The sequence below is a fragment of the Haliaeetus leucocephalus genome, unplaced genomic scaffold (assembly GCF_000737465.1).
Source record: "Haliaeetus leucocephalus isolate CR32 unplaced genomic scaffold, Haliaeetus_leucocephalus-4.0 Scaffold271, whole genome shotgun sequence".
NCBI classification, from domain to species: Eukaryota; Metazoa; Chordata; class Aves; order Accipitriformes; family Accipitridae; genus Haliaeetus; species Haliaeetus leucocephalus.
The window spans coordinates 231,600-245,786 of record NW_010972707.1 but is presented as its reverse complement, the minus strand read 5'-3'; the positions used below and the strand labels follow the sequence as shown (position 1 = coordinate 245,786).

The following is a 14,187-nucleotide window of genomic DNA, read 5'->3' as shown; positions in this document are numbered from 1 at the left end:
TCACCAGCCTCTGCTTGCACAGATCTTCCATCCTCATCTTCTTCAAGGTAGGAGGGCTATGAGCTCCCTTCCAGACATCAGGAACCGTGCCCAGCTGCTACGACCTGTCCAAGGTAATGGAGAGGGGCCTCCCAAGGACATCGGCCAGCTCCCTCGGCATTCCTGGGTGCAACCCGTCACGCCCCGTGGGCTTACGTACACAGCCCTCCTTCCTACCTCCCTTCCCCTTCCTCAGCAACAAGCACTGCTCGACGGACAAACAGCCTGCAAAACACTCCCCTCCGCTCAACTGGGGCAGGCCTTGCCAGTCATCAACCCTTCGGCACGCATCCACCGCCACCAGGGCCTCGGCTCTGCAGCCGCCTGCTGCATGCTCGCCTCCAACTCACCCTGGCGATCTCCAAACTCTCTTTCTGCCCATCACACGCCCTGCAGAGAAATGGCCTCACCCCTCGGCACTCACCCCAACTACAGACCCCAAAGGCCCTGGCTCACCTCCGCCCCTGCCTGCCGCTCCCACTGCCCCTCAGCCTCTCGCCACACTCACGGGCTGCTCTGAAACTCACCTGCCCTTGCAACGTGCCCCACATCTGTGTCACGCCAGAGCCCAGGCTGCAAACTTGCCGGCCCCAACGAAGGGCAGCGCTACGGAGGGGCCAACACAAGCCTTTGGCGAGCCTGGCAGGGCTCCCCACGGCACAGGGCTTGCGAGCTCTGAACCAGGGCTGCCGGGACAACGGCCTGCTCCTGCAAACAGCCCTCCTCTGACCCCTTGCACTGCCAGCCCCAGCCCCAGGGACGGCACCAAGGGGCCACGAGCCCACACAGGCAGCCTCCCTTCTCCCAGCTACAACCCCACCAGCAAGAGGGGCACCGAGACTCCCACAGAGCACACCCAAGGGGAAAGGCCAGGCCTAAAGACAGCCTTAGCGAGCTGGGAGCAAGGCAGAGAGGGACCGAACGCGATGGAAGGGGCAGCGTCTCACGCCTGGCACACCTCCAAAGACCAGACCAGCCTGCCAGGGCTCTGAGGAAACGAGGCCCACTCTTCACAACCCACCCAAAAACCACACCACACGACTGCCACGGGATGACCTCACTGATGACACCCCACCTCTCCTACGTTTTCCCAATGTCTGCAGAGTGCGATGGCACGTGCCATCAACCCCAAGCCTTTGAATTCTAATAGCCACACTTAAAAGCTGCCGCCAGGGTCAGACGGACACATCCTCAAGAGGAGGACGTGAAATTGGAGAATTGCGGCAAGGGAGACACACCCCACCCCATTATTCGTGAGGCTGTGGAATGAAAGAGCTAGTTGCTGCAAAATGACATCATGCACAAAGGCTGCCCCACCCCCTCGGGCGCTCAGCGACCAGCATAAAAGCAGCCCAGCACCTCTCTCCCTCACGCACTTCTCTCAACGCCTTCTCCTCCACCGTCAACAAGGTGAGCCTCAACCCCCTTCCCCTCCTTCTCCTGCCCCACCTGCACCATCTCTTCCACCACGCTCTGCCCCCAGCCTCAGCAGCCCTGACCGCCACACTCCCCCCAGACCCACACCGGGCCTCCCCACTCCCTCGCCCTCCTGCAACACCGCCCCTCGCGTCCCCACGCCCCTCCGCTTCCTCAACACCCTCTCTTCCAGGGCCCCTCCACACCACAGACATGGCCTGCTACGACCTCTGCCGCCCCTGCGGACCCACCCCGCTGGCTAACAGCTGCAACGAGCCCTGTGTCAGGCAGTGCGAGGACTCCCGCGTCGTCATCCAGCCTTCTACCGTGGTGGTCACCCTGCCAGGACCCATCCTCAGCTCCTTCCCCCAGAACACCGCCGTCGGATCCTCCTCATCGGCTGCCGTGGGGCACGGCCTCCGCTCCCAGGGAGTGCCCGTCTCCTCCGGCGGCTTCGGCTTCGGAGGCCTGGGCTGCTTCGGCGGCAGAAGAGGCTGCTACCCCTGCTAAGGGCCCCTGACGCCAACCGCCCACACCCTGGAAGCCACGGCATGGATCGAGGATGCACCTCCATCCAGCATGTTGCTCGCACACGGGCTCAGTAACAACGGCTCCTTCTCTCAAGGCACCAAGCAAGGAAGCAGGAAAGGGCCAAGCACATGCTGGCTGGAAACATGGCCCGTGTACCTCCTCTTCTCCATCTTCCTTCTTTGCATCGCCCTTTCTGCTATGTCCCACACTCTCTGCTGCAACCACCTTCCCACAAGCCAAAGACCATCAGGAACTTCCGTCAGCTATTCCCACCACAGCGCAGAAAGACCTCAGGATGGTCTTGCAAAATCTAGTGCATGCAAGGGATCTTAGCTCATGGTTGCCCTACTTGCACCTCAGACCAGCTCCCTTCCACTTGACGCTCCTGCCTTTTCACTCTATTTTTCTCTCAATAAAGTTCTACTGCATCCCAGCCTGACGCCTCCTCTTCCTTTCTTTTCCCAAGGGTCATCCAAATTCACCCAGCACAAATCCAGGCCTCAAGAGTGTGTCTGGTTGGATGGCCAGCGGTCTGGTGCTCAACCTCCTTTAAGCCTGGCAAATCCATACTATCCCAATACAGACATGGGGATTTTTTGAGACGGCTTCGCATGAGTGCCCTAAGGTGCCAAGACCTCTTCTGGGAAAATATTTCAGCACCAACAACACAGGTTGGTGTATTTTTTCCTTCCAGCACATGACTCAAGCCCTTCACTTGCCCAAACAAAGGCTTGGGTACAGTAATGCCCATCTGGCCATGCCTCTGATGCAATCTCCCCATCAGCACACTCCCAGCACCACTCTCCAGCCCTAACAAGAAATAGTCTCAGTGAAGCAGAAATGAAAGCTAGAATATGCAAAAAAGGAAGGAGGAAAGGAAGGAGGAAAGGAAGGAGGAAAGGAAGGAGGAAAGGAAGGAGGAAAGGAAGGAGGAAAGGAAGGAGGAAAGGAAGGAGAGACAAAGTTTGATTTCCTAACAGGGGTTCAGCATTGGCCTCTGTGTCCCCATTCCATAACCTGAAGGGCACTGACATAAAAGGGCTCAGCTTCCTTGCCCACAGGGACCATCACTGCCCAAGGCATCTCCCCTGTCCTGTGCAGAGGCAAAGGCAGAGAAAGGGCTGCAGAAAGCATCGGATCCCTCATCCAACCACCTTCCCACTCCACAACTATTCATCTGCACCAGCCTTTAGGCGTGCCACACATTTCTCTGAAGGAAAAGAGTTTGCAACAGGCAGCAAGGGAATCCTTGAGAAAACACAACACCCTCTTCTGCTCACTACCTCAGACAGAAAGCTGCATAGAGCCAGACTTGCAGCCCTTCAAATGCACACCACCTTTTGCCAAGACCTTCCTCACTAAAGGTGACTCCATGCACCAGGAACGAGGGTGTGCAGGAAACCTCATGGCCACAACCATGCTCAGGCAGGAGAGTAGGCACAAGGGCCCCAGCACAAACAAGCACTGCCTACCTGAGGAACAAACCGCAAAACATCCAGAAGCCACATTGAGGCAGACCACATACCAGCCAGCGACTCATCTGTCCCACTGAACTTCTCCAAACAGATGAGTTGCTACTTCACACAACAGCCAGTCCCCTGCATGGCTGTCCTGCAGAGCCCTTATGCATCTGTCGCATCACTCCGGTCACACGAGTTGTCCCACCAGTCTCAGGTTGTCCCGTGATGCCATAGTTCTGTGACCTGGCATAGGCCTCTTGCTTCTCCTGCTTACTTCCCAGGCTGTGCACTTTTGCCTACAGGCACCTCAAGTCAATTCTCTTCTGACTCCATCTTTGTCCTTCCAAAGAGTTCTCTTCCTCCCATCACCTCAGCCCATGCACTGATGACCCCAGCCTCTGCTTCGTCATTTACCTGCCAGCTACAGACATCATTCCCAACAGAACCAGCTTACAGCCCTCCTTACCCGGTTTTACAGTGCTATGGAATGGTTGAGGATGGAAGGAACCGCTGGAGCTCATCTGTTCTGACCCCTCTGCTCAAGCAGGGCCACCTACAGCTGGTTGCCCAGCTCAGTGTCATCTGCAAACCTGCTGAGGGTACGCTCTGCCCCATCACCCAGATCATTAATGAAGATGTTGAACAGGAGTACTGTGCTCAGCTCTGGGGGCCCCAGCATAAGGAAGACATGGACCTGCTGAAGAGTGGATCCAGAGAAGGCCACAAAGATGATCAGGAGCTGGAGCACCTCCCCTTTAAGGACAGGCTGAGAGAGCTGGGGTTCATCCTGGAGAAGAGAAGGCTCTGGGGAGACCTTATAGCAGCCTTCCAGTGCCTAAAGGGGTCCTACAGGAAAGATGGGGAGGGACTCTTTATCAGGGATTGTAGTGATAGGACAAGGGGTAACAGTTTTAAACTGAAAGAGGGTAGGTTTAGGTTTGATATTAGGAAGAAATTCTTTACTGTGAGGGTGGTGAGGAAGAGGGTGCCCAGAGAAGTTGTGGATACCCTCTCCCTGGAAGTGTTCAAGGCCAGGCTGGATGGGGCTTTGAGCAACCTGTTCTAGTGGAAGGTGTCCTGCCCATGACAGGGGGTTTGGCACTGAACGATCCTTAAAGTCCCTTCCAACCCAAACCATTCTATGATTCTATGATTTGATGCAGAATTGACGCCTGGGGTACACCTCTAATTACTGGCCTCAGAATAGACCCCAGGTTGAGGCGTTCAGCTGGTTTTCAATCCACCTTGCTGTCTGATGAGGCCACATTTTATCAGCTTCTCTATGAAGATCTTCTGAGACAGTGCCAAAAGCCTTACTGATGTCTAGGCAGACAATATCTACTGCTCTCCCCTCATCTACCAAGCCAGTCATTTCATCATAGAAGGTTATCAGGTTGGTTAAGCATGACTTCCCCTTAGTGAAGCCATGCTGACTACTCCTGGAGGCTTTCTTGTCCTTCATTTGCCTGGCAATGGTTTCCAGGATTAGCTGCTCCACCACCTTCCCAGGGATCCAGGTGAGGCTGACTGGCCTGCAGTTCCTTGGGTCCTCCTTCCTGCCCTTCTTCAAGAAAGGAGCAATTATTTGCTTTCCTCCAGTCCTCAGGCAGCTCCCCCACTCCCCAGGATCCTTCAAACATTATTGAGTGGCCTCATAATGACATCAGCCAGCGACATCAGCACTCATGGGTACTTCTCATCATGGCCCATGGATTTATGTAAGTCTGTTTTGCTCAAGTATTGTCTAACCTCATCCCCTTTTACTCAGGGTAAGGCTTCCTTGCTCCTGACTTGCCCCCTGGTCTCTAGGGCCTGATGTGGAGGTGAAGGCAGCGCTCAGTACCTCCACCTTTTCCATGATCTGGGGCAGCAGGGTCCCTGCCCCAGCCAGCATTTTCCCTAGTCCCCCTCATTCTGCACTTAGAGAAGCCCTTCTTGTTGCCTTTGACATCCCTCAATGTTTGTAAGCCTGTGGATAAAAGCGCTCTCTTACCTCATTGTGTCACACACATCCCATCTCTCCTCAAAGAGCGCCGGTCAGCTCCCGCCACACAGCCGAGCCCAGACAGGCTCTCTCCGACAAGCAGGATCAGCTCTAACAGCACAATCCCAGCGCCCTGGCTGCCACACACATGTCCCGCCAACGAGGCCACGGCCACCCCAGCACCGAGGCTGGTGGCACGGCATTGCCACAGCAGCCCCGCATGGCACAGGGACCGGCTCTGGGCTCCTCGGCATCCCATGTCAGTCCCCACCTCAGCGCCATGGCCGCTGCCTTCCCTCACCACAGCCGGGCACCCCCTCAGCGACCAGCCAACCAGGAGGCAGCTTACATCCTCACAGTCAAGGGGCACCTAACAACCTGCCAATCAGGGGGCGGCTAACAACCTGACAATGGGGGGCGGCTGACTGGCACCAGCTGCGGGAGAAGCCTCTGGAAGCTTCCAGAAGGCGCCTGTCAGGACCCCAGAATCAACAATTCCGGTACAATAAACAGATAATCTTCACCAAATGGCCCCCAAAACAACTGCTGGGAGGGGTGGGGGGTGAATGAGGGAACGAATGAGTAGAAATGCCACCGAAAACCAAACCAAACACCTCACAAGAAAGTAGTTAGGGGACTCAGAGGGGTAAGAGGGCGGGAAAATGCCCCGATTAAATAACACCCTCCAAAAAAACCAACAGCGATCAATAAATACCTCAACAGACCCTGCAAGCAACTGCTGGGGAAGGAAAAATAACCGGCCGAAGATACAAAACCCCCACGTGTCCTCCTGCTTTAAGTAAATATTTAAAACCCCACCGGAATAAATGCCAACAAGCAAACCACCCTGCAAAGCCCTACTGGGGGAAAAAAGCTGCCAAAAGACGATGAATAAACACCTGGTTAGAAAGCCCTGCCTAAGCGAATCATCCATTGAGCCCACAAAAAACTGCCAAAAATAGAGGGGAAAGAGAGGAAAGAATCAATTAAAAAAAATTGAGGAAAAAAATGGCAAGGAAACACCAAACACAACCTGTGAAAAAAGGAGGGGGAGACGACACAAAGATAAAATGCTGCTAAAAAATGCTGATAACAGCAACAACAAAACCCAAAACACTCAAAACCAAACATCTGTCCTGCTGGGTGCTATAGACCCCTCAGCACAGATGTCCTGCACCCATCGCATGTCTCATCCGCAGGGTCCTTGGACCCACTATGTGGGGTCTCATCATCTTTCTTCTTCACTGAGGCATCCCAAAGCCACTGCCCCGCCACTTTCGGCATCCACATCACCTTTCTTCTGTGCTGCAAGGTCCTTGGGACACGCATGCAGGGTCACCTGTCGTAGTCTCCCCTTGCTGTGGTCCCCAGCCCAACCACCCTGCGGTCCTCATGAAACCATCTTCCCTCACTGTGGGGTCCTAAGGCCACCCCCACAGGGTCCTATATCCTTGTCCCCACCTTGAGGTGAGGTTCTGGGGCAACCAATGCGGGGTGCCCAGGTCACCACCCCCCTTGACCGTAGGGTCCCCAACTGACCCATGTGGGAGGTCCATGGGCCACTTTACCCCTATCTGTATGTTCCCCACTCGATCTATGTGGGGTTTCCCAAAATACTGCCCCACCTTTTTGTGGAGTCCAGCACCCACCTCAGCTGCATCTGGGATGCCTTGCATTTATCAGACCTTTCCACTGCCCACATGGCCACAACAACCTCAGGCTTGCAGCCCCATGCAGCGTGCTCACCTCCAGTTCCCCTCTGCAACGTCCTCTTGTGCAGCAAACACGGTGATGGTGGCAGTGAGTCACAAGGCACCGGGGATTGTGCAGTTTTCTCAGCTGCCCCTTACTCTGAGCAGACATAACCCAAGATCCTGAGCATGCTGTGAGGGTCGTCACATCTTTGAACATCTTTGAGGCCCCTTGGTGGACCACATGGATGGCAGGACACCCTGGACCTCCCCAGTCCCTCTCCCTTGTCCCACCATGGGCACATCTTTTTGCAGTTTGCATCCCACCTTGGTTTGGGCTTGGGGTAAGCAAGCTGGGTCCAGAAGAGGTAAAGCCCATCAGGATAAAGCCAGGATCTGGGTGCGGGAACACACAGACATGAATTGACCGCACTGGGCTACATTTAGCTCTGACGGGGTAGATCTGGGCACCACGAGGATGCTCCTTCTGAACCCTCCTCGGCAGGGAGCAGCAGTCCCGTTGGCCATGTTAGAGACGGAGAAAGCTGTCCCTGTGCTTGCCTTCAAGGGCATGCCCACATCTTCATGTCCCTGCAGCCCCTGGCTGATCCCAGAGCCTCCCTCTCCCAGGGCATGCAGAACATTTCGCCACTGCGTGTGACAAGGAGATGTGGATAAATGTAATTGGGGTGGAGCAACAGGGGAGGGGGGGTTGATGCTGCTGCAGCTTTTGCAAATCTACCTTGATGGAAGGGTGTGTTTATTTTTTTCATTGCTTCTCTTGTTTAATCATTGGGGGTTTGAGAGATGTTTCAAGCTTAAAAATATTAAAACATAATAGTCTTCTGTTTCCATGGCAACAGAAACAGCAGGTATTCACAGGCTTGAGATGTTGGCATCTTGCATTCGTCACAAGGTTTAAAAGACAGAGCAATTTGCTTCAAGGTTCCCAGGAAGCACCACACGGAGAGAAGGGAGGCTGTGGCCTGGAAGGGACAAGCAGAGGTCAAAGCCCAGTCCCAGGGCTCGGGGCTGTGAGCTTGGGGGACCTGCAGCTTGCAGGGAGCTGGGGCTCTGGCACTGGTTTCCATGCTTTCTGCCCATGTAGGTGGCTGTGACTGACGGCCCGGGCACTGGGGGGAGGCAGGGATCTCTGGGATATCGTGTAGGAGACCAGGACCATCCTGGGACCGACAGCACCTCTCTGCCATTCTGCCCCGCAAAGGCAGTGCCAGGCATTGCAGCTACGTGGGGACAGTCATGTCCCTGCAGTTACTTTCCCCATCCCCAGGAAGGCTGATCTCCAAAGTCATCCTGCAGACGTGCCAGGGCCATCCAGCCCGAATACCAGGAGCAGGCAGGTACAGACTGCCTGAGCTTGGCCCACCTCTCTTGCTTATGCATATTCATAGACTCATAAAATCATAGAATATTTGGGGTTGGAAGGGACCTTTAAAGGTCATCTAGTCCAACCCCGCCCTGCAATGAGCAGGGACGTCTTCAACATCTTTAATGTTGATTGCCAGTGACTGGGTGGGTGCTTCTCCCATGACACCCACTGCTCTAGCCATCCCAAGTGATGCTGAGGCACCATCCCAGATGTCCCTCTGCAGAAACCCTGAGCACAGGGCTGGGAGTGTAAGCAGGACCCCAAGCCTCATCTTCTCCCCAGATGTGTCCTAGTTTCTCAGCTACTGTACATGCCTCTGGCCTTCCCCTCCCTTCCCCTCACTTTCTGGGCCCACCACCGTCCTGTACCGGGGTTTCAAATCCTCTTGCCTCAGGTAATGAGCACATCTTGGGCAGTGTCTCCATGCCACCCAGCATGCTGGGTGCTTTACAGCTAGTCTGAACCGACGGCTCCATGCTTCCCATCTCCATCGCATCAGATTTTGGTGTCCTCAGCTAGGCTGCTTGCCTGCCCTACCCAGTGCAGGCAGCCTTGTGCTCTTCAGAGCTCATTGCTTTACCTGCAAGCCCCAGGGAGGTATTGATGCATCTGTTCTTCCTCAGTAATTCAACTTTTTGTGGAGAATGAACAAGGGGTTTTTTTTAAAGTAAAATTCTAAGAACTGCCATTCCCTGGGCACCTAAAGTGTGTTTGATCATGTTCAGGTGACACTGCAGGGACCGAAGGTACGTTTTTTAAGTAATTACAGGAGAGCTTTAAAATTCAACACAGTTCTCACTGTTCAAAATGTGTCCACATACTCACATTTCCCTTGGATGGCGTGCAGGTCACCTGCATCTTTCATTGTGACTGTGTCCCCAGGCGTGTGCTGTTTGCTGCAAAGCTCCAGCATCTGGAGTTGTGGGAAGCCAATACATCTCCTGCTTTCAGCCTGCAAAATAAAGACAGATAAAAAGTGGTAATCAAAACTTACAAAATAGGACCCATATTTTCTTGCTTTTTAGATAAAACCCCACTATTTGAGGAAGAGGGGCAAAATGTTTTATGACGAGGGTGGTGAAACACCAGACCAGGTTTGCCCAGAGAGGTGGTTGATGCCCGATCCCTGGAAACATTCCAGGTCAGGTTGGACGGGGCTCTGAGCAACCTGATCTAGTTGAAGATGTCCCTGATCATTGCAGGGGAGTGGTCTAGATGACCTTTAAAGGTCCCTTCCAACCCAAGCCATCCTGCAATTCTATGAATATCTGATGACTGTCCATGTTCAGTCTTTCTGCTTCATAATCAGACACCCTTCTTTAGAAACCTCTTTCATTCCTTAATGGGTCAAGGGTGTACCTGTGTGTGTCCAGGCTGTTTGTGCGTGCATCAGTGGCACATTGCTCTCCACTGCATTGACCCCAGAGCTGCTCAATCATCTCTGTTTCCAGTGTGACATCCCCCCAGCCCACTCTGGGGGACCCAGTTTCCCAGGTTGGACATGGTCTGTGGACTGGGGTGGCCTCTACTGGCCTTAGCAGAAGGTGACTCCCAGCACTGCCCCTTCTCTGCCAGGACCTTGCATGGAGCACAATCAATCTCCTGCCATGCACAGTCGCTCTGCAAACACACAGCAAGGCCAACAGTGCTGGGTAGACACAGCAAAGTGTGCCGCAGGGCTTTGGACCCGCTCCAGCACTGGAAAGCTGGCTCTTTGGAACCGCAGCAGTGTTGGTGCGCAGGGTGCAGAACGACCTCGACTGCAGGCTGGTCCAGTTCAACATCTTCATTAATGATCTGGGTGATGGGGCAGAGCGTACCCTCAGCAGGTTTGCAGATGACACTGAGCTGGGAGGACTGGTTGTTACACCAGAGGGTCGTGCTGCCATCCAGAGGGACCTCACCAGTCTGGAGAAATGGGCTGATGGGAACCTCGTGCAGCTCAAGAAGGGGAAGTGCAAAGTGCTGTACTGGGGAGGAACAACCCCAGGCAGCAGGACATGCTGGGGGTCACCCGGCTGGAAAGCAGGTCTGCAGAAAAGGCTCTGGGGGTCCTGGTGGACACCGAGTTGAACATGAGGCAGCAATGCCCCATTGCAGCAAAGCAAGCTAACGGTGTCCTTGATTGCATTGGGAGGAGCATTGCCAGCAGATCTCAGCACTGGTGAGGCCACACCTGGAGTACTGTGTCCATGATGGGCTCCCCAGTGCAAGAGAGACATGGACGTGCTAGAGAGAGTCCAGCGTTGGGCCACGAGAATGCTGAAGGGACTGGAGCATCTCTCATCCAAGGAAAGGCTGAGAGAGCTGGGACTGCTCAGCCTGGAGAAGAGAAGGCTCAGGGGGATCTCATCAATGTCTCTCAAGCACCTGAAGGGAGGGGGCATAGAGGAGAGAGCCAGGGTCTCTCCAGTGGTGCCCAGTGCCAGGACCAGAGGCCATAAGCACAAGCCGAAACATAGGAGGTTCCCTCTGAACCTCAGGAAACACTGTTTTACTGTGAGGGTGACAAGCAGTGGCACAGGCTGCCCGGAGAGGCTGCGGAGCTGTCTGGACACAGTCCTGGGCAACCAGCTGTAGGTGGCCCTGCTTGAGCAGACGGGTCAGACCAGATGAGCTCCAGAGGTCCCTTCCAACCTCAACCATTCTGTGATCCTTTGAGTTCTTAGCAAGTGGCTGCTGGGAGCACAGCACGTCCCCTGAGTGGCCATCTCCAACTCTGGCTGCTCCCTCTTGGTTGTCAATTGCCCATGTTTGGGTGTGGGACACAGAGGTCCCCTCTTCAGCTGGAGGTAGGTGGCAGGGGGGAAGAAGCAGCGAGAAGAGCCAAAAGGGAAATTTCTGGTCACCCCACAGACTCACCTCATGGACCAGCTACAGGGATGCTGGTGAAGCCCCTTCCCCGATGCCTGCGAGACCCATCAGAAAGTGTGAGACCGGCTTGTTGGAAAAAGTAGAGTTGAAGGAGAAACGATGTTCTCTGTGAGACCTGCCATGGGAAAGATCTGCTGAGCCATGCTAGGCAGAGAAACCTGCTCGAAGCCAGGGGAGCAAGGTGGGCTCAGGGAGACTCAGTCTGTGGCCATCCAGCTCCTAACTACAATGCAAGTTTTGAGCTGGTACCCAGAGCAACGAGTGGCACAGTGACACAATTCCGTCCCTCCAAACCATTTACCTTCTCTATCCTTTTTCTAACAAAGCACGGCTGTAGAGATCAAACTAAATCAAAAGTAGGTTGTGCAACACGCCACGGGTCAGCAATCCTGGAGCAGGGGTCAACCCTGGCTGGGGACAACTGGACTAAACCCTCTGCCCATCCCTGCCCTTTAGGCCTGGGCTTTCCCCGCTGCCTCGTTAGGAAGAAAACCAACATTGCAGGTGGGCTTGTGAGATCATCACCTACATCATGGTGGTGTTATCCTTCCCCAGGGATGCAAGCAGGAACATGGAGAAGAGCAGCTCCACCACTGACATGACTAACAGACACCAGCTCGTGTCTGCCGGGAGTCCCTGTCCCCTCCGGAGCACAGATCAGCCTACCCTGGGACGAGTGACGGCCAGGGTTAGTCAGGGACACGCGCCTTCACGTCACCGGGTCCTAGATCAATGCTGCAGCTGACGCACCGGTTGCTGCTCACACGCTGCAGCTGGTCAGAGGAGAAGACATCCCTGCCCGCACCAGGCTCTGCTCTACTGTCCCAAGGTTTTGGGTGGGGGTCACGGGGCTGCGCTTGACCCTCAGCTCCAAAGGGATTGGGGACAAGGGTCCTGGTCAACTTTGTGGCCCAGGAATGGAAGGAATGACGTTGGGTGGGGAGAAGCCCTAAATCCTGCTGGCCTTCAAGTGTGGTTTCCTTGCACGGTCTGCCAAGCCCATGCTGGTCCTCCAAGGAACAGCAGTGGCTGCCTCTCCCCTGCAAACTGGTGGAGACTGGGGCAGAGCCTGGGGTAACTGGAGCTGACCCAGTCACAGCTGAGGTCAGTCCATGCTTCGGTGCCTGGACGCCACCATGTTGCCAAAGCACTGGAGGTGGGAGATGGAGCCCACGCTCCCAGGAGCCAGGGGTGATGCCTCAAGGTTTGGATGTGGAGTGAGCGTTGGCAGCACCCCTGGGTGCTAAACCCCTCGCAGACATCCTAATTCCTCCTGCAGCAGACAGCCCACTCAGGAGGTGATGTGAGGAGGACTTCCCTGCGCACAAGGGGTGTGCTGATGGGGTGCTTGGACACAAGGTGACCCCACTGAAGCAAGTAAAGCTGTCATTTGAGAGCGGACATACCATAAAAGTGCTCCATGGTCCGTCCCATCACACACACGTTCATGTTGAGCTCATCCAGGCACATGGTCCAGGGCTGGTTTTAATCCAGCTCCTATACCAGATCTCTTCTGAGGTTGCGGTGAAGAGCACATGGACCAAATCACCTTGGTTTCCAGCTGCCTCTGTCCGGGATCACATCTCTCCTTGGCATAAGCAAAGATGATGGCAATGGTCTTTCTTGGATCAGGGTGCCCAGGGGGAAGGAGGTAACTGCTCTTTTATTCTGTATAAATCAGATGAAATTGAAAAAATCTAGTAACAATAGCCCCAAACTAAATGTTCGGGGGAAAAAAAAATCCAAAAGAGCAACGTCAGTCTGAATCAGCGGGAGAAAGAATCCACCAGGAAAACACCAAAAAGGGGATAACTCACCATTTCCCAGGCTCTGACCTGCACTGTGCACATCTCAAAGGAGCTTGGAGGAGAAAACGTGACGTTCTTGGGTGTTTCTGCTCCAAAAAGCCACCGGTTGAACGTCAACAAGCTGTTACGGCTGTGGCAAAGAACATTAGAGGAGCAGCGAGGAGCCCCGGGCACCCCTGCGCCGAAGACGCCGGCGCCAACGCCATCCTGGTGAGACAACCAGGACAGTCGGCCAAATTCCTTCAAGTTTGCAAGTTACACTGGGGCTGGAAAGGTAAATAAAAGGTTTTGTGAGTGGTTTCGTACCGTGACTGAACTTGCCCCCTCCTGACAAATTGAAACCAATGAACTGCTTCTCCCAACTCCTTTAGTCATGCCATCCCCAGAAGAGTTGGGCTTGGGGCAGAAGCTGCTCCAAGTTCTCCTCGTGTCCTCAACTTGAGTGTCAACCCCGACCCGGTGTCCCCCATTGAATGTGTGTGTCCCCCCACCACCATTTTGGGCTTCATCCTTGGGGTGCTCAGGCCATTGGGGTGCCCCCCCCGCCCATGAAGCAGGGAGAAGCGCCGAGGGGCATGGCGGTGAGGAAACCCCCGTCTGACGGAGCAGGAGGGACGAGGTGATGGGAAGCGAGGTGAAACCAGGGCGGTGAGAGGAAGAGTTTAGAGCGGAGGGGACAAATTGCAGCGGGGGGGGACACCCCTCCCACTCCCCCAAATTGGGGAGACCGTGCAGGCTGGCATGGCCCCAAGGGGCTGGTGTGTCCCCTCCCTCCCTGGTCTGGGGTCCCAGTCCATCCCAGTGACCCTAGGGAGGGACTGGGTACATGGACACGGGTGGAGGTCGAAAAGGGGGGAATACAGGTAATGGCGGCTGTAGGGAGGGGGCGGGGGGGTTTACGCATGCGCGCAGCGGGGTTAGCTGTAAGGCGCATGCGCGCCCCCGCCCCGCGCGCATGCGCGCTGCCGAACTACCGCTCCCATCAGCCCTCGAC

At 55.1% G+C, this 14,187-nt stretch overlaps 1 protein-coding gene across 1 annotated transcript; it reads left to right on the top strand.

Annotated features, from left to right (window-relative positions):
- The first annotated feature begins 1,668 nt into the window (after positions 1-1,668).
- Positions 1,669-1,965, top strand: LOC104832913 (feather keratin-like). Its single transcript, XM_010569320.1, has one exon. It carries the CDS (start codon positions 1,669-1,671, stop codon positions 1,963-1,965), a length of 297 nt encoding a protein of 98 aa, XP_010567622.1.
- Positions 1,966-14,187: the final 12,222 nt, after the last annotated feature.

Bases quoted from the DNA above. Each gene is read 5' to 3' on its own strand.
- LOC104832913 (XM_010569320.1), top strand. From the start codon at position 1,669: ATGGCCTGCTACGACCTCTGCCGCCCCTGCGGACCCACCCCGCTGGCT.